At 40.8% G+C, this 18,795-nt stretch overlaps 2 protein-coding genes across 9 annotated transcripts in view; one reads left to right on the top strand and one right to left on the bottom strand.

The window, feature by feature from the left end:
* Nucleotides 1-1,904, top strand: part of garnl3 (GTPase activating Rap/RanGAP domain like 3) — a 71,976-nt gene extending 70,072 nt beyond the window's left edge. For 7 of the 8 annotated variants that reach the window (XM_081367167.1, XM_081367166.1, XM_081367165.1 and 4 more), the window contains 2 exons: nucleotides 276-393; nucleotides 925-1,903. In XM_081367167.1, coding sequence (XP_081223293.1) covers nucleotides 276-393; nucleotides 925-1,075 — 269 coding nt within the window. In that variant the 3' untranslated portion in view covers nucleotides 1,076-1,903. Of the gene's footprint in view, nucleotides 1-275; nucleotides 394-924 lie in introns of all 8 variants that reach the window. The other variant, XM_081367172.1, reaches the window with a different exon arrangement.
* A 6,571-nt stretch (nucleotides 1,905-8,475) lies between these two features.
* Nucleotides 8,476-12,948, bottom strand: ptges (prostaglandin E synthase). The gene is made up of 3 exons (XM_081364566.1): nucleotides 12,621-12,948; nucleotides 12,292-12,374; nucleotides 8,476-9,846 (listed from the first exon to the last, which is right to left on the bottom strand). Exons 1-3 carry the CDS (start codon nucleotides 12,726-12,728, stop codon nucleotides 9,597-9,599), a joined length of 441 nt encoding a protein of 146 aa, XP_081220692.1. The 5' UTR covers nucleotides 12,729-12,948; the 3' UTR covers nucleotides 8,476-9,596.
* Between the last annotated feature and the right edge of the window lie 5,847 nt (nucleotides 12,949-18,795).

Raw genomic sequence — 18,795 nt, 5'->3', positions numbered from 1 at the left:
TCTGCAGTCAAATTGAGATGAGATAGACATTTTTCATTATGAAGTGTTGGAGCGAGACATTCTGATCGCACATTAGATAAGCTGCTAGATCCACTAGGCTGCCACACTTCACACACCCCACACACACATGCACACACAAGAATGACTAAGTGGACTATAGGAAGTGCTCTTGCACCTCCTGCAGGTGCATATTTTCATGTCATCTTAAAAATTCTGCGTAAAATACAGTAGCATAAGAAGTCTGAGTTTGTCTATAAACTCTGTACCTGTTGTAGGTTTAACTGAGGAACCCAGCAGTAAGGCAGACGGTAACTCAGTGAAACAGAGAAGAATGAGCAAAAAGAACAAGGGGGAAGAGCAGAGGAGAACAGCGGAGATCAGCACCACTGAAAAGTAAGTGTCTGTGTATGTTGGCAAATATTGTGTAATTAATAGCAATATTTACTGACATACGCAGTAAGTTTGGGGTCAGTAAGATTTTTTAATGTTTAAAGTTCCATTTCAGTTCAATTCACATTTATTTTCACAATACATATCATTTCAAAGCACCTTTACAGAAAATATTACAAGAGTCAAAGTAATGTTCATATGGCAAAAATGAACATTTCTTATTATTTCTTATTAAAACCAGTTGTGCTCCCTTATATTTTTGTGGAAACTGATGCATTTTTTCCTGGATTCTTTGATAAATAGAAAGTTCAACAGAACATAATTTATTTGAAATAGAAATCTTTTGTAGTATAATTATTTTACTGTCACTTTTAATCAATTTTTTTAAGAATCGTACTAATCCAAACCTTTTGAACAGTAGTAGATATTGCATAGGCTGAAAATATTGAGCTATATGCAGCTATAAGCTTTATTCTGCATGTTAGATGCAAGTATACCAGTGATGTATACTGACTCTGAGATATCTCCAATCAGAGTGGGAATGGAGTCTGTAGAGGGAGAAACCGACGTCCAAAGGATTTGCTCATCTGGCTCTGAGGTGGAGCCACGAGAAGATAGCCCACCCACGGCCAGCCCTTTTACCATATCCACATCTTTTGAGGAGGATATTTTGGACCTTAAGTGATGACAATCACAGTCTGTGGATTAAAGTGCACCTCTCACCTTACAAATCCTCTTACATTTTACTTTATATCATTATTTTTATCATGTTACATTGAATTTGTTTTTTTTTTCTTAGTCTGCCCACTCATTTGTGTGTGCAAATGAATCCCCAGAGCTTTAAACTAAAAGGAGTTTACAGTATGGTGATGTCAAAATTCACTCCTAGTGGATGTGTGCGTGTGCCTGTGTGTGTGTGTGTGTGTGTGTGTGTGTGTGTGTGTGTGTGTGTGTGTGTGTGTGTGTGTGTGTGTATGATCCTATGTTTACTCTAAAAGAAAGATACTAGAAATACAACAAAAATGTGATAATCTGCGATCATTTCAGAATTCTGCTTAAAGAAATACTGACCAAAAATGTTACAAACCCCCCAATAATCTGAGTTAGTCAAAGTTTGATTTAGTGTCTATGATTGATGAGACACATTCGCCATCAGCTTTGGGACAAATATGTAGCTTTGTAGCAAACCTGAAGCCATATGAACAGAAATAGAACTTTTAAACAATTTTGGCGTGAAAGGTTTGAGCCAAAATCTAAGGTCAAGACAAAATAATATTACTTGTCACTCGGAAGACCTGATTGTAAGATTGACGCTCCTAAAAACAATGACACATATTTTTTAACTCCTTATTTTGTGTTTTTAAATGTTTTCTATGTTTGTGATTTGTACATTGTGTGATTATTTCAAAGTTGTAAAAAACTATATGCATCTCGGACCAGATGCACATGAACATATATACCGTTCTCGTTCTGTTGTATTATGGAGAAATAAAACTCACTTCTTGTGTATATCAATGTTATGGTCTAACCTGCCTTCACCCTTACCATGCTTTTAAACCCTGACATGCAAACCCTTGGCAGAAACGGCAGGAGTCTCCCACAAGTGCCATTTTCTACTGCACACGTCAACCACTAGCGCCCTCTATCCGACTGACCATGAATTACATGTCATGAGGCAGAAGCCAACAAAAATCATTAAAGAACACAGTTTGGTCACAGCTGGTAAATTTGCAGCTGTTTACAATGCTAACAATAGCATCCGCATTTACAGGTACACAGAAAAGGGCTCTGGATCACCTGCATGCCTCCCTTCAGTCCCACTACAAAAATATAAGGGATTTGATGTATTAATGGTTTAGAATTAGGATGTATTATCTTTATTTTTGTCATGAATTTGGTACAAATTGAAAGAAACCACCTGGAATTCAAGCCAGGGTCACTTAGATTAAAGCTCAGACTCTGGGTTACTCAGCAAAAGTTCTATATATATATATATATATATATATATATATATTAAGGACGTTTAGATATTCTGACTGGAGAACAATACAACAATCAGCAAAATTATTATTGCTGTGTAATGTGTAATAAGAGAATATTGATTCTGCTGTTTACAGTTCAAACTCAGATATGTTTAAGAATGTCAACAAAGTGACACCAGAACTCAAGAGCCTCAGGAACAGCACAAGAGGAGTAAGTGTTAAACTGCTTAGCTGAATGCATGCCCTCCCCCTTACACCTCACACCCCACATCCCATACACACCTCAACCTTTCTTCATCTGAATGTGAACCACTCAACATTAGAAGCATTCTGAACTAAAAAGGGAAAACTTGGAAATATTTTTGTAAATGTTGAGTTTTACATATGATGTATTAGCTTTTAGTTGTTCTTTGAGGGGAATAGAGTGAGCAAGAGACTGATGGAATATATTTTTCTGTTTGTTTTGTTTTCCTTTGGCATACTGTTGTCTTTCCTCCTCCCTCTGTTCACTCTCCTAACTCTTTTCGCAGTGGTTTTGTATCTATATCAATATTAACTGTTTAGACTGTTGCAGAAACTCTGTGATATCGGAAAATAAACAAAAATGAATATAAAAAACACCAAGTGTCTTAAAATATTGTATTGCCATTGTTTTTAATGCCAAGTATACTTGTAAATGTTTGTGTTTCAGATGTGGCCTCAAAAATATTATTATTATAGCATTTATTTGAAAAAGTGCTGTAGCCCACTACTGTAGTTAATATTGTTCATTGAAATTAAATAAATATTTATGAAATTTGACCATGCAGTTTGTGTTTTAACAAGTGTAAACAGCAGACAACAACTAGAGACAACATTTAGATCATATATTGACTAACATATATCTTAACATTTTTGTTGTGTGGTTTTCTAATATTGAACTGTTTTCTTTTTCACTAAAACAAAGATACACATGCCACTAATATGATACATAGTAATGCTATCTAGGTAGGCTGCTCAATAGGTTGTCGAGGCCGCAGAGAGTTAGGGTAAGCAATTTATCAGTCCCAGTTTAGGAACCTAGTTTATGTGATTTAGTCATTTAAAAAAGTGATTGGATTTTGCAGAGGAAAAAAATTACAAATATTATCACCATTAGTATTTGATCTCTAAAAATGCTGCCAACATTAAAGTGTCATCCCTGCTTTAGCAGTGTTTTTTCACAACTCCGATTTGAAAAGGGTTCCAAAAAGTTACGTTTTACACTGACCTATAGGTGGTAGTATTGTTGAATCAAACTGGTCAGCGATGATCAACAGCCCACATGGGTCACATAACGCAATGCTACCTACCAAAACTTCTACGAGTTTTTAATTCATCAAGGTTTCTTCGTGTGAAATTATTAGTATGCTGTGCATTATTGTAATTAATTAAAGGTGCATTATTGTAATTAATTAAAGGTGCAATATGTAAGAATATCCAAAAACCACTTGCACACTGTTTTATATTTCTTTCAATTGTGTACTTACATTATCCAAATTTTTTTATTAAATTCACAATTTTAAAAAGTGTCCTTCCCTTGTAACTTGTCGCCTGTCAATGACGTAATATCCGCATAATGGATATGTACTGCCATAGTAACCATGGCTACAGATGTGGACAACTGCGTAACGTCTAGCGGCACGCTCACGCTGTTGTTGTTGTTTCGTTCAAACATTATGGACCATGGCAAGCAGACTTTGTGACAAAAGGAGAAATAAAACGAGGATCAATATCAGCGTCGTCCACGTACGCGACTAACTAAAGACTTGACAGAGCTTCAGACGCCGCTCTTCCATGTACTTTATTAGACAGGTGAGCAAATTTACATAAAACGAATCAATGTTATATACTGTTGCTCAACATGATGAAATGTTAGAATATGATCAGTATGTTATTCTAATGTTGATCTAGCTTACTGCTAGTCTCATACAGTCAACAAACTAACACATAGAATAACATTATAACTTTCAACACACTCAAATGCAGTTTAGTATGATAGTGTAGACCAGTGGTGCCCAATAGGTCGATCGCGATCTACCAGTCGATCGCAAAGACAATGCTGGTAGATCGCACATAATTTTAAAATATGCTTTTGTTAAATGTGAATAAAAATAAATATAGCATTGTCCTTCCTTCTTTTAGTTTCTGTATAACGTGCACCTGACGAATGAATTTTTACCAGGCGCGATTTTTGTTTATTCGGTTGTCATGACAACTAGCCTGCTTCTGCTTTCCAGATCAAGAGCTTCGGAGAACAGAGCGCGAAATTGTGAAGCTAACAGTATTCGGAATCGGTAGCGTACACAAATGCCATTCATTCATTCATAAATTCCAACTATTTGAAAATAAACTGTTTGAAAATGATCAAAACACCGGTCCACCATGACTGATGACAATGTGGAGGCCTGTTTGAGACTAGCTATCAGCAGCTTCTGCCCGGATTATATAACAGTTAAAACTGTCTGATTCCAGTCAGTGCAAGTCATCAGAATAAGGCAAAATGTTGTAGGTATTTTGAGTTTAGTGTTAAAATTGAATATCAACAATGAACATTTATTATTATTTTTCTCCTTAATTACAAGATTGCATGCAGTACTACTACTGTAGCTACAAGCATTTGAAGTGTTTTTTTTTATTTTATTTTTTATTAAAATTATTTAGTTGGTAGTTGGTAGATCTCATTGTGTTGATCATTTTAAAAGTAGAACATCAAGCAAAAAAGTGTGGGCACCCCTGGTGTAGACCAAGTGAAAAACAGTGCTGCGTTACCTCCCAAGTTAAATTCGTCAAATTAACTGTCCAGTTTGAGAAGTAATTAAGCACTTGCGGGCATACTTGCCAACCTTGAGACCTCAGAATTCGGGAGATATTCAAAAGGACGGGGGGGGGGGGGGGGGGGGGGGTGCACGACTACTGATTTTTGCTAGTTGATTTCTTATCAAAACTATACTCGAGTTACTCGACTACTCGTGGTTCATGCTACTGTAAATGAAAAGACATGAAATAGCTAGATCTTATCAATAAATATTTATTCATTCATAGCCTAATGCAACAATTACTTAAGTAAACTCTCAAAACATTATAATTATGACATTTCATTTTTAAATTTTCATGTAACAGTCTAAAGCTAAATAAATAGCTGTTCTTGCCTTTCATTTCAGACGTCTGCTTCTAGGGTGTTATTTCAACCGTAGTTGAGCACGCTCATAATGGAATCAACGTGGTGCGCTAGTTTTTCCAGGCGGGTTTTTCCTTCTCCAGAAATATATCTAGTAGTAAAGCTAATGCGAGGGCTAGAAATCAATTAATCCTTTGCTGATACTTCTTCGTCGTCATCATGGAGAGCGCAGTTTGGTTGCATAGCAACGACAGACGCCATGGGAGCGCAAGCGTTTGGACTGAAACGGCGCCCAGTGACGGATGGTGCAATATTTTTGTCCGGGTGGAAATCGGGAGAAATTCGGGAGAAAGGTCGGTCCGGGAGATTTTCGGGAGGGGCTTTGAAATTCGGGAGTCTCCCGGAAAAATCGGGAGGGTTGGCATGTATGCTTGCGGGTAGTTCGGTAGAATGAAATGTCCTCATTCCTTTATATCCGCGGGACTCGCGTGTGGCGCTGATATCTCATTAGCAATCGTGCCCTGCCTCATTCCAGTCATGTTCAAAAACATGAATGTATTCTCTCATCCATAAACATGGTTTCCCATAAACATTATTAGATCCATCGGCATGACGAAAAGTTCCATGATTCCGCTTATTCACTGCGTCATCAATCTATGCCTTTGTTATTATAAGACTAACCCATAGCGGCAAAAAAATAATAATATTTTGTATCTTTAACTTAGCAAATAAGCATTTATGACGTGAATAATTAATATTTCTAAACAGAAGTTCTGCACAGACTCAACCTTCTTTGGCTTATTGTTAGAATAGAGTGGTGCAGGTATGACATCACTTTGTAGGCCAAAAAGTGGAAGCGAGCTTAGCATTTTAGCACATCAGGTTTCATCGAATGGGATTTTGGTCAAATGGCTGAAATAAAATCTGTGGTGAACATAAGCTCAAGACACTTTCACGTTTTATTCTACGACATAAAATACATCAGTATTATCCCACTCGTGATTTTTTTAAGCTGGGCAAAGGTCATCTTTACCATGTAAAAATAAAGTTTTAACCAAAAGAACAAAACCCTTTTTAAGTTGTCCATTTAGGTCTGTAATATACTGTATTAATGTGCTTTAACAAAAATTTTAAGAAAATTGCCTTGTTTATCCACCAGATATGAGGTGAGCAACAATGCCTGTTAGTTAAACGTATAGCTAACAGTGGTTAAATGGGACTACAGAGGCTGTCGGGGAGATTAAACGTCATCACGCCAAACAGGTAAACTCTTATTTTTATAATAAATATTAATTATAAGTTATGCTTATAAATTTAATTTGTGGGACCGTGGTGTTCAAAATTCATGAAAGTTGTGTTCATCTGTGATAATTATCTTGATGGACAAAATGTGCAAGTATCATAAACTTGTTGATCACAGAGCTTGTTTTTAGCGATAATCCAAAAGCCTATGGGAAAATCCTATTGGGTTTTTCGTCAAGGGAACCAGTGTGATGCTAACAGCCAGAAAAGATTTGGGTAACAAACCATTCTGACCAGATCTACGGTCAGAAGGCAAGGGAGGCACGTGTCTCCTCAAAAAAACTGAATGAGAAAATAATCAATATTACCAAAAATAAAACAACACACCTATTACAAAATTTGACATTAAAATTCCACATTCCACATGGTGTGGGAGTGGCATTTAGTTGTCACAGTGAACGAGAAAGGTTGACATGGAGCACACTAAATCTAGCTTGAGATCCTTTATATCTAAACATTCTCTTAAACCTAGTAGTGTGTTTTAAGAGCAGTAGGATAATATTAATTTTAGCATATCAGCAATAGCAAACCACAACGATCCAACAATTCATTAAATTCCCAATGGACAAAAATAAGTCCTACATTTTTCTTTTTCTTTTTACTTGGATAAACGTCACAATAGGGGAGAAGAGACAATCGCAACATCAGTTTCATGCTGACTTTAAAGGGACAACTTTATACCTTATTTACCTCTAAAAGGTACATAGGCTACAATAGGCTACATATTACCACTCTAAGGTACTAATAATGCACCTTTTAGTTGTAGATAAGGTACAGTTATTGCTTTAAGGGTACTGTCCCAGTGACAAGCTGTTTTTAATTTTGCACATTCATTTTTTTATGACAGAGACAGAGTATAACATTGTTTATCACAGTATTTTTGCTTGTCTTTTTGTTGAAGGCACACACGTATGTATACAGACATTTTCACTGACAAGCCAGGGCATGTTTCATGACTACATAGGTTCTTTTAAACTCAAACACACACGCTTCCTTCCATGCTCTCTAGCAAGATCACTTCTGCTGCCCTTTCACATATTTATCTTCATTCACTTCCGCTATTGGTGGCAGTAGTGTTTCCAATTAAGATTGTGTCATTTGTGATATCTGTAATAATAGTGCTGGAGATCTGGTTTATTCAGTTATTCCTTGCTCACTAAGTTTTTAGAATTCATCTATCTTTTCCTGCCAGACTTTTTCCTTCACTTTTTGTACTAAGAAGTAACAATGGGGTCTGCTATGTTATAATTGCGTATTTGGCAGCTATCCATCTCCTCTGATTTTTTTCCCTCTTTGTCCCTCTTTCTCTCTCAGCTCTTGTTTTTAGCGTGTAGGCAGTCCACTGTCCCTAATTTTTAGCGCAATTTTCCACCAGACAAAATTGCGATTGTTAACTCATGATTTCTGTTCTGTCTGTGCGCACCAATCTTGCACTTCTATCTACTCCTCAACCAGACCACCTAGAGACTTCGGGTTTTCGGCATTATGTTAAGGAAGGTCTAATCTCGGGAACGCACAAAAAAAATCCAGGAAAAGATTTACTATCTCTTAGTGTTGTGATCCCATGACGTGAGAAAATTGCGCTAAAACACTCACTGATTTTTTATTGTTTTATCTGAGTCAACAAAGTATCACACTTACCCATGCACACACAAAATCTTTCATTATTCCTTTATTATAAAACCTATGATTTTCTCATCTCTTTTGAAACATCACTACACAAACGATACAATACGATAAACAAATAAAAATAAGTTACACCTTAAAAAATATATATACTATATATATTTACATATATAATAAAAGCTTGTTCAACCAAAACACTGGCTTTGCAGCATGCAAAAGATTGTATGCAAGCATTCTTGAGGACAGGCAAAGTCCCCGGCTGTGTTCGAAATGCAGTAAAATCCAAAGCCCAGTGGGCAAAGAGGAAGGACAACAGCATTTGTTTAACGCTACAATAAATTTGAAAGGTCTGGGCTCTGCAGGGCTTATGGTTCAATAACAGAGGAATTCTTTCAAGTTTGGAAAGTTATTGTGGAACAGTCACATGGACTCTGAACTGACCTCAGCAGTTATTGCTTGTGTAAACTTTGCAGTATGAAAGTGAAAAGATGGTGTTTGTCACGGAAAGTCTTGTAAATAATGGCTGCGCTATAGACTGGAGATCCATTCAAGGTGAGTAAGGGCCTATTAACACCAAGAACATAACTATAAAAATAACTATATTAGCATCCACAGCAACGGATGAGATCATCCTGTTCATTCTAAGCATGTTCTGCAGTTTTCGTCTGCAGCTTTAAATGCTTGAGCTCTTAAGAGCAGAGTGGATTCTGATTGACTGTTAATGTTTTTATAGTTCATCAGCTGGAAAAATTTGTTCTGAAATTGATCCCAACAATACCTTTTCCCAATGCTTTTATCATTATAGTTGTGGTGTGGACTCTGTTATTCTTTATCGTTATTGTCCTTGGTTGTTTCAAATAATATAAATATGATGAGAATATGCAAACCTGATCGTGGGGGGAGAAAATAACATTAAACAACCTTCATTTGAATGGTAATGCAACAATACACATGGCATCAGTACAAACCAGTACTAAAATGACAGCAATGAATGTTGTGTTTTAAAAGCAGAGCTATTAATTGTCAGTCATCAATCAAGTCTGATTCTAAAGTGAAATGTGAGATGTTGAGATGCTGTAAGTCCATCAAAGCAGCATTCCGCATCACAGTTGTAACTAGAAGTCTTAACCAATCACAGGATTCCATATTTGACAGGGTTATGCGAATGAGGCTACGTCCATGAGTATCTGTATTGCCATGGAAACGCAGGGCACCTGAGCGATGACATAGGCAAATGAACGCATCGGTGCTTTAAGTGCCAACAGGTATGCTATGCTGTGAACAACTCGACCCAGGAAGAAGACCAGAAAATGAAGTCGTGCTACTGCATACGAGGGTCCTGTCATGGAGTAGATGGCTCCGAGAAATAAAAAGGGGAAAATGTTCTCCATATCATTGCGGTGTGCTCTGAAAAGAAAAGAAAAAACACAAACAGTGTAAAATGAATGTAGGAAAACCTTTGAAAATTGTAACGCAAACAGCGTGTATTGGTGTAGAGGAGGTATAAGGAGAACTGCTGAAAGCTGTTGAAAACATGAAAAAGACATGACTTTGGAAATAGAAAACAAAGAGTTTTGTTGCCATCTATGAATGATGTACAGCAACATGACCATGCTTGTTTAATCATAGCTCAACGTGAGTAAGATCTTTTCAAGTGTTGACCACATCTCTCATGCATTCCCTCATTGTCATTTAAGCCTCTCTTTCAACTACTTCTCGGTAATGTTACTCTCTAAACACTGTATTTGAATGAATAGCCCTTTGAGGCATTTTTAACATTCCAGACTGTCGAAATACACATGGAAAGCTGCTTTTCTAAGGAGCTGACGAATGTACGCTCAACATCTGGCGTTGATCAGGACTGTAAACTGTCTGGCTCTGTCTAATGGCAGCATGCCAGGACAGTAAACACTGCCAACATCACACAATCTTGCAATATGAATTTACTTTCACTACGAATCACTCACCACCAGTGTGTCATCGCATGAACGGATCACAGCAATCAGAAGTGCTTCCTGTACCCGCTTTAAAGGAATTAATCATATGTTGACATTCATACCACCATGATGGTCACATTTCCCATTATTTTCTCGTTATTTGTTACGCAGCAGACAGTCATCGTTGTGAAATCCTGCATTACAGTTTCTTCCTTATTTCTTTGCCCCAACAAGGACTTTTCATTATAACCATTTTCTGCTGGTATTTAATTTTAAAAGAGGAAATAACTTTCACTTATTTGTTATTCGCCATTTTCCACATCCTTCCTTAAAAAATGTTCTAGCTTTTATCCTAATACAAAATCTGATTGTACGCACCAGGTTCAAAGAGATTATAAAACAGCTGAAATACACAAACCTGAGTTGTAGCCAATACCTTTGTGAATGCATTGCAATTAAGGTCAAATAATGGTCTTGTCAGGACTTGCTGACAAGTCCTACCGTATCACGTTTTACCAATCTGGCAACTTAAGATCACATATGAAAAGCTTAAATGAACCACCTACAGAAAACAAGACTTTCCAGTGCCATTAAGTGATTTCAGAGCAGTCTACTGAAATAACATCTTTATCATTTTCCGATTGTGCAGATGTAGTTTGGAGTGGTCTGTAATGGGCAGAACAGGCGAGTTTCCTGGTGATAAGTTAGGGAACGCCAAACTCTAAGAAGCCTGCAGCTTAAAGTATGTTGAATGTTTCCTAACAGGCAGCCACGTCTATGATTGTTTTAGAGTGTGTAGTCTCAAAATAAAATCTCTCTTGTTCACGTATGCTCTCACATACACATATACATGTAGGCTGTTGATACTGTGGAAACATATTCGAACAAACAGGCATGGCGACTGACTAATAATTATTACACAAATGGGCAAAATAAAGATATCTTAGCTTAATGCAGTCCATATGAATTAAGTATGATGCTTCCTATATAGAGGGCCAGCCATACCAGTACTCTTTTTCTGAAGACTTTGACAGTGCTACAGAAAGTAACTAATCTACCAGACACCCTGCACAGTTTTTCCAACTAAATGGGCCAAGTGGGAACAAGACTGAAGCAATACATATCCAATGGACCCTTTTCACATTTCCAGAGTTTTCAAAAGCGGAAGGTGAACGGGAGACAACAGCAAATATAATTTTTGTATTGCCATTTGCTCCAATAGCAAAAGAAAAAATCTATGATAGCATATCCATGACTTTCCAAAAAAGTGGAAAAAAATTGCCAGAGATTGATTACAGCAGTCAGAAGAAAGAATGTCAAATTTGCCAAACTTGCCAGCTGTTGTATTAGACACACCATCACAGCAGCATTAAAAAATCCACTAGATTTGTGATGTTGATAACTGTGAAACACACCATTACAGTCTGTTGTTTACTATTCACAACAGACTGTTGTTTGCACCATTACTATTCCCTTGTGTAAGTAAAGGTTTGAGTCACCTTAATCTACATTCAAAAATGATGTTCCCAATATGTCCCTGTGTAAAACAAATTGTATTATATAATAGTATATTATGTTTCACACAGGAACATATGGGAACACCATTTTTAATGTAAATTAAGGTGACTCAAACCTTTACTTACACAAGGGAATTTTAACAATACTGTCTTGATAGAAAAAGTTATGTATAACATTTAATCTTAAAAACTTGTTTTATTAGTAGCTATATGTTACAGTTAGAGATAAATAGTGGCATGCATTAGCCTAACATGAAACAACATGCCAAAAAAATGCATTTGTTAACATTGTCCAGGTTTTTTGTCAATTAGCCATGGGGACTGAACACTCTAATTAGTAGCATTAAACATAAAATCACAGAGATGTTGAATTTAGATGTGTAGAATTGTACTCCTACCTTATACAGCGTTCCACATATGGATCGATGCGGCAGAACTGCACACCCCCGTGTCTCACTGCGTCCTCGGGATTAGCAAACGCCTGTCAAAAACACGTAGGTTTTACATCTGTCTAGGGCGTCCAGCCATTCTATGAAAGCACTGACCAACTACCTTCGTTTATTTTATTAATTAATTAACCCAGAGAGTTGAAATATGCCAACTCTTCCTATTCGAAATAGAAACACTTTATTTTAGAACTCGACTGTCTTGCAGTGATTCTGTCTCGTCGCTAGCGGTGTGTTTGCAGTAATGAAAAGTATTTTGGATAAAAAGTTCCACAACGTACCTTTTTCCGAAGTCTCACTTGGCCCGTAATTATGGAAATGATGTACATCTTTAAGATTAAGAGCGTGCTGTAGAAGATGAAGCACAACAGTACATCGCTCCCGAGCATTTTTTACTTCAACAGACTGTGTGCGTGTGTGTGTGTGTGTATGATATGATGGAGACGTAGCCTATTTGGAGAAGTTTTTATATGCGAACCCCAGACCGTTCTGTCCAGCCCAGTGCCGTTGGTCCAGCCTATTCCCCAGTCACTCACTATACCTGGCAAGAAACTTTCACTGACGTGCAGACTTCCTGCCCGTGTGATGACACACATGTCCCATATGAGTATGAGGATAGGGGGAGGAGGGGTGAGGGGTGAGGAAGGAGGGGGCTTGTCAAAAGTGCCCTTGTCAAACAAATGTTAATGATAATATTGTGGTCAATAAAACAAAATGCATTTGATTATAATTAACATGACAATGTTTACAAACCTAAAGTAGCCTAAATTCACGTTTATTTTTACGTTTCTGTCATTCTGAGGTGTCGTTGCCATAACGCGTTGCTATGGGTTGCGTCATAGCGTCAAGTTCCGTGTCCGTGTGTCTATACAATATTACAGTTTTTTTTCTATATTTTAGATCAAATAAATGCAGCCTTGATGAGCATAAAGGGCTTCTTTCAAAACATTAAAAATAGTAGTGTCCAAACTTTTGGCCGGTACTTTTGAGCCCCTGCAAAGCAAGGCAAGGCAAGTTTATTTATATAGCACATTTCATACACAATGGCAATTCAAAGTGCTTTACATAGAAGAAATTAAAATAATAAGAATAATTAAAACAGTTTAGAAAATAAAATACAGTATACAGTACAAACAGTCGGACGAACAGTGGCACAGTGTTCATTCAGTAAATGCATAGCTAAACAGATGTGTTTCAAGTCTGGATTTGAATGTGAATACTGTAGGAGCACATCTGATCTCTTCTGGAAGCTGGTTCCAGCTGCGGCTGGCATAACAGCTAAAAGCGGACTCGCCATGCTAGTGAACCCTTGGTATTTCTAGCTGATATGATCTGAGTGATCTGTTGGGTTTATATTCAGTGAACATATCTGCAATGTATTGAGGTCCTAGGCCATTGAATGATTTATATACCAGTAATAATACTTTAAAATCAATCCTAAATCTAACTGGGAGCCAGTGTAAAGACCTGAGGACTGGTGTGATATGTTCATAATTTCTGGTTCTGCTCAGAATCCTGGCGGCAGTGTTCTGTATGAGCTGCAACTGTCTTATGGTCTTTTTGAGAAGGCCAGTGAGGAGTCCATTACAATAATCCACCCTGCTGGTTATGAAAGCATGCACAAGTTTCTCTAAGTCTTGTCTGGAAACAAAGCATCTAATTCTTGCAATATTTTTCAGATTATGATAGTATGCTGATTTAGTTATATTGCTTTGAAATGACTACTGAAACTAAGGTCTGACTCTAGTGACACACCAAGATTCCTGACTTGATTTTTAGTTGTTTGACCCCTAGAGTGAAGGTATGCGTTCACCTTGAGAACTTCATCTTTGTTTCCAAACGCGATGACTTCAGTTTTGTCTTTGTTTAACTGAAGAAAGTTTTGGCACATCCAACTGTTGACTTCATCAATGCATTGGCACAGGGAGTCAGTGGGGCTGAAATCGTTAGGCGATAGGGCTAAGTAGAGCTGTGTGTCGTCTGCATAGCTGTGGTAAGCAATTTGGTTCTTTCTCATTATTTGGCTCATTGGGAGCATATACAGGTTGAACAGGAGAGGCGCAAGAATTGAGCCTTGAGGGACTCCGCATGTCATGGATGTCCACTCAGACTTATGGTCTCCTATACTCACATAATAATCTCTCCCATCTAAGTATGACCTGAACCATTTTAGGGCTATCCCAGAAAGCCCCACCCAGTTTTCCAGCCTGTCAAGAAGTATGTTATGATCGACAGTGTCAAATGCAGCACTGAGGTCGAGTAGTACCAGCACTGATAATTTACCTTAATCAGCATTTAAGCGAATATCGTTTATTATCTTTATGAGCGCTGTCTCTGTGCTGTGATGCGGTCGGAAACCAGATTGAAAATCGTCAAAGTATCCATTCGAGCTTAAGTATTTGTTCAGCTGATTGAAGACAACTTTTTCAATGATCTTGCCTATGAAAGGAAGATTTGAGATCGGTCTATAGTTGCTTAATATGGTCTTATCCAGATTGCTCTTTTTCAGGAGGGGCTTGACAACTGCAGTTTTCAGGGAGTTTGGAAAACGTACTCGGTTACTCACGTAACCTCGGTTCTTTCTAGTAGAGGTCTCTCGTACTGCATAAGAGTATCTTACGCTCGGGGAAAATCCTTTTTCCACGAGATATTGAAGCCAAAAATGATCCTTAATTTTGCAATAATGTAAAGCGCGTTGCGGCAGCATACAGACATAGGCAAGACGGCTCGCGCGCCTATTGGCTGGTCTGCTGGCAACTGCGTGAGCCTTTCGAGCGAGGCCTAGCGTGACGGTTGGACCACGCTCTTCCACATATAACAGCGCCTCGTGGACGCAGAGTACAACATACAGACAGGGCGGGTCGCGGCCTGAACTGATGGCAAAACGCCTGACTTATATACTTCACCCAAGCATTTTTTTTTTTTTTTTCTGTCGATTAGCGAGCTATGCTCAGCAGACACAGTATTCTGGACCGATAGCATCAGTACAGACAACACTGGTCATTTAGACCGACAGCAGCCTGGCCTGCAGGGCGGGAACCTCTAGGAGGTTGTAAAACCTTATAAATGTAGACGGGGAGGCCCAGCCTGCCGCCATACAAATATCTTGCAAGGCAATCCCACTTGACCAGGCCCACGATGAAGCCATGCCTCTCGTGGAGTGTGCTCTGACACCCAACGGGCATTGCATGCCCCTGGAAGTGTAAGCCAGCGCGATAGCGTCAACTATCCATCTGGATAGGCTCTGTTTCGATGCGGCTAGTCCCTTAGAACGCCTGCTGAATGAAACAAAGAGCTGCTCTGTCTGTCTGAAGACAGAAGAGCGAGATACATAAGCTCTTAATGCCCTGACTGGGTAAAGGAAGCTTTCATCTCCTTCCTCGTCAGAGACCGGTAGGGCTGACAGGGAAATGACCTGTGCCCTAAACGGTGTATTGAGGGATTTCGGAACATAACCGTGCTTAAGTTTGAGTATAACTCTTGAGTCATTAGGCCCAAACTCCATGCACGTCGCGCTCACAGAGAGTGCGTGTAAGTCCCCTATGCGCTTCACAGAAGCGAGAGCCAGAAGAAACACCGTCTTGAAAGACAGGTGTTTAAGATCAATCGACTGCAAAGGCTCAAAAGGGTGACCCTTCATGGCTTCCAGCACCGTAGAAAGGTCCCAAACAGGGACTGAGGGAGGTCTGGGAAGATTCAGCCTCTTAGCTCCTCTAAGGAAGCGGATGACCAAATCGTTCCTTCCTATTGACTGACCAAGCGTTGTTCCTGAGAACGCTGCTATAGCCGCCACATAAACTTTGAGCATGGAAGGGGTCCTACCCTTATCCAGCACGTCTTGTAGGAAGGAGAGAACCTCCGTCACCCCACAGTCTGGGGGTGACACACCACGAGCTGTACACCAGCCAGAAAACACCGACCATTTCGAGGAGTAGAGATGTCGCGTAGACGGAGCTCTAGCCTGCGTGATCATGTTTAACACCCCTTTAGGGAGGTCAGCGGGTACCCGTTGATGGCCCAAACATGAAGGGACCACAGGTCTGGGTGAGGATGCCAAATTGAGCCTTTGGCCTGAGAGAGGAGGTCCCTCCTCACTGGCACTGGCCACGGGGCAGTGCTCGCTAGCTGCATCAGAACTGGGAACCATGGTTGGTTTTTCCAGAACGGCGCTACGAGTAGCACTGAGCATCCTTCTTCCTTGATCTGCTCTATCACCTGAGGCAGGAGAGAGACGGGGGAAAAGCATAGAGCGGGCGGCGGGGCCATACATGAGCCAGCGCGTCCCTGCTCTTGGAGAAAAATTCCAGACAGTGAGCGTTTTCTTGAGATGCGAACAGGTCTACTTCCGCTCTGCCGAATTTCTTCCACAGCAGTTGAACTGTCTGTGGGTGTAGAGACCACTCGCCTGCCGGAACATGGTTCCTGGACAGTCTGTCTGGTCCTATGTTTTGGAGCCCTGGCACGTGCGCTGCTCTCAGCGAGAGCAGGTTGTGCTGAGCCCACACCAGGAGGCGTTTTGCTAGCCTGTACAGGTTCCGGGACCTGAGACCGCCTTGGCGATTTATGTAGGACACCACCGACATGCTGTCCGAATGGACCAAGACGTGGTGTCCCTTTATATGGGGACAAAAGCGCGTCAGCGCATTGTCTACTGCTAGCATTTCAAGGCAGTTTATGTGCAGAAGCTTCTCCCGTTCCGACCATAGGCCGAAGAACGGTCTGCCCTCGAGCAGCGCTCCCCATCCCGAGGTGGACGCGTCCGTGGACACCACTTTCACTCTCGAGGAAGTCCCCAGGCTTACACCTGATTGGTACAAGTCGTTTGCCTTCCAAGGTTTCAGAGCTGCAATGTATTTCTGATTGACCTTGAGACGAAGCTGACCAGAGACCCACGCTCAGCGTGGCACTCGTGCTTTCAGCCAGAACTGCAGTGGGCGCATGCGGAGCAAGCCCAGCTGAAGTACTGATGATGCTGAGGCCATGAGACCCAGCATCCTCTGAAATTTCTTGAGCGGTTCACTCTGAGACCGAGATTCTCGAGGTGATCGAGTAAAATGGTCCTGTGCTCTACGAGCTCTGAGTGAGATTGCGCTAGAATCAGCCAATCGTCCAAATAGTTCAACACTCGCATGCCCTGAAGTCTGAGGGGTGCGAGCGCTGCGTCCATGCACTTCGTGAATGTACGGGGTGCTAGGGACAAGCCGAATGGCAGGACTGTGTACTGATATGCCTGGCCCTCGAAGGCAAATCTCAAAAATCGCCTGTGACGTGATGCTATCTGTATTTGAAAATACGCATCTTTCAGATCTATTGACACAAACCAATCTCCTTGGCGAATCTGCGCAAGGATTTTTCTGGTCATGAGCATCCTGAGCTGTCGCTTCACAAGCACTTTGTTCAGCTGCCTTAGATCTAGTATGGGTCTGAGACCCCCATCTTTTTTCGGCACCAGGAAGTATCTGCTGTACAACCCCCCTTCGCTCTGAGCTTGAGATAAAGGCTCTATGGCCCCTTTGCTCAACAGTTTCAGAATTTCGGCTCGAAGTAGATGCTACTTCTGTTTCCACCGTGGTTTCGACGCGCGCTGTATAGGGGCGAGGGCGTCGGCGAAACTGCAGCGAATAGCCTCCTTTTATAATGTCTAGCACCCATTTCGAAACCCCTGGTAGCTCTGCCCATGCATCTGCACGGATAGCTAGGGGTTGAATGCGTTCGTTCGGCGACGGAGGGGCTTTGTAGTGCTGTAACATAAGCGTGGCGCTTATGACATTTGAGGCGGGGGGCGCGCTGATAACAGCGGGCAGATTGCCCATGCTCGACCCCTCTATGGTGGCTAACCGAGAGGAGGAGGGCTGGGCGAGTCCCGTAGGAACTGTCATGTCTAAGAGTGGATGTGGGCGCTTGAAATCGGGCACATTTACAACACTGAGAGCATTGCTCGCCTGAGCGGAGCGAATGCTGAGACATGCGGGACGTAGTGTTTGTGGGCACTGGGTAGTGGGCACATTTACTACGTTTAATGCGCAATCGATCTGAGTCGATTGTATGTGCGCGAGCCCTGTGTGAAGGGCTTGTGTGTAGGAATGGGCACTGGGCAGTGGGCATTTCGTTTACACACATAACACCATCGGCCGTGGCCGGGACACCAGAAAATACGCACTTTATGAGATTTATCTGGGTAGCCGTGAAAACGGCATTTGTGTGCAGGCAAGCGGGCAGTGGAACCGGCTTGTTGGCTGCTAAATACACTGGACCAGTCGCATTTCTTGGAACTGGACGAGCGATGAGGTTTGGTGGAAGTCCAGCCGTGGCGGGACTTGAACACCGTCGTTTCCCTAGGAGTGCTAGGACGACTTTGGGACCTCGGGCTTCACCACAACCCTAGGCCGCGGGCCACGCGGGGCGGGGCGGCGGCTGGATGAGCGAGAGCGCGGTTTCGCGCCTCGGGCCTGTCGG

This window comes from Scardinius erythrophthalmus (genome assembly GCF_964197995.2).
Source record: "Scardinius erythrophthalmus genome assembly, chromosome: 5".
Taxonomy (NCBI): Eukaryota; Metazoa; Chordata; class Actinopteri; order Cypriniformes; family Leuciscidae; genus Scardinius; species Scardinius erythrophthalmus.
This window is presented reverse-complemented; position numbering and strand designations above follow the sequence as displayed.

What these genes read in the sequence shown, in the direction of transcription:
- ptges (XM_081364566.1), bottom strand. Translation starts at nt 12,728, where the DNA reads ATGCTCGGGAGCGATGTACTGTTGTGCTTCATCTTCTACAGCACGCTC. An exon ending in AAGTGAGACTTCGGAAAAAG is followed by an intron (nt 12,375 to 12,620) that starts GTACGTTGTGGA and finishes TGTTTTTGACAG; the next exon opens with GCGTTTGCTAATCCCGAGGA. An exon ending in TATGTGGAACGCTGTATAAG is followed by an intron (nt 9,847 to 12,291) that starts GTAGGAGTACAA and finishes TTTTCTTTTCAG; the next exon opens with AGCACACCGCAATGATATGG.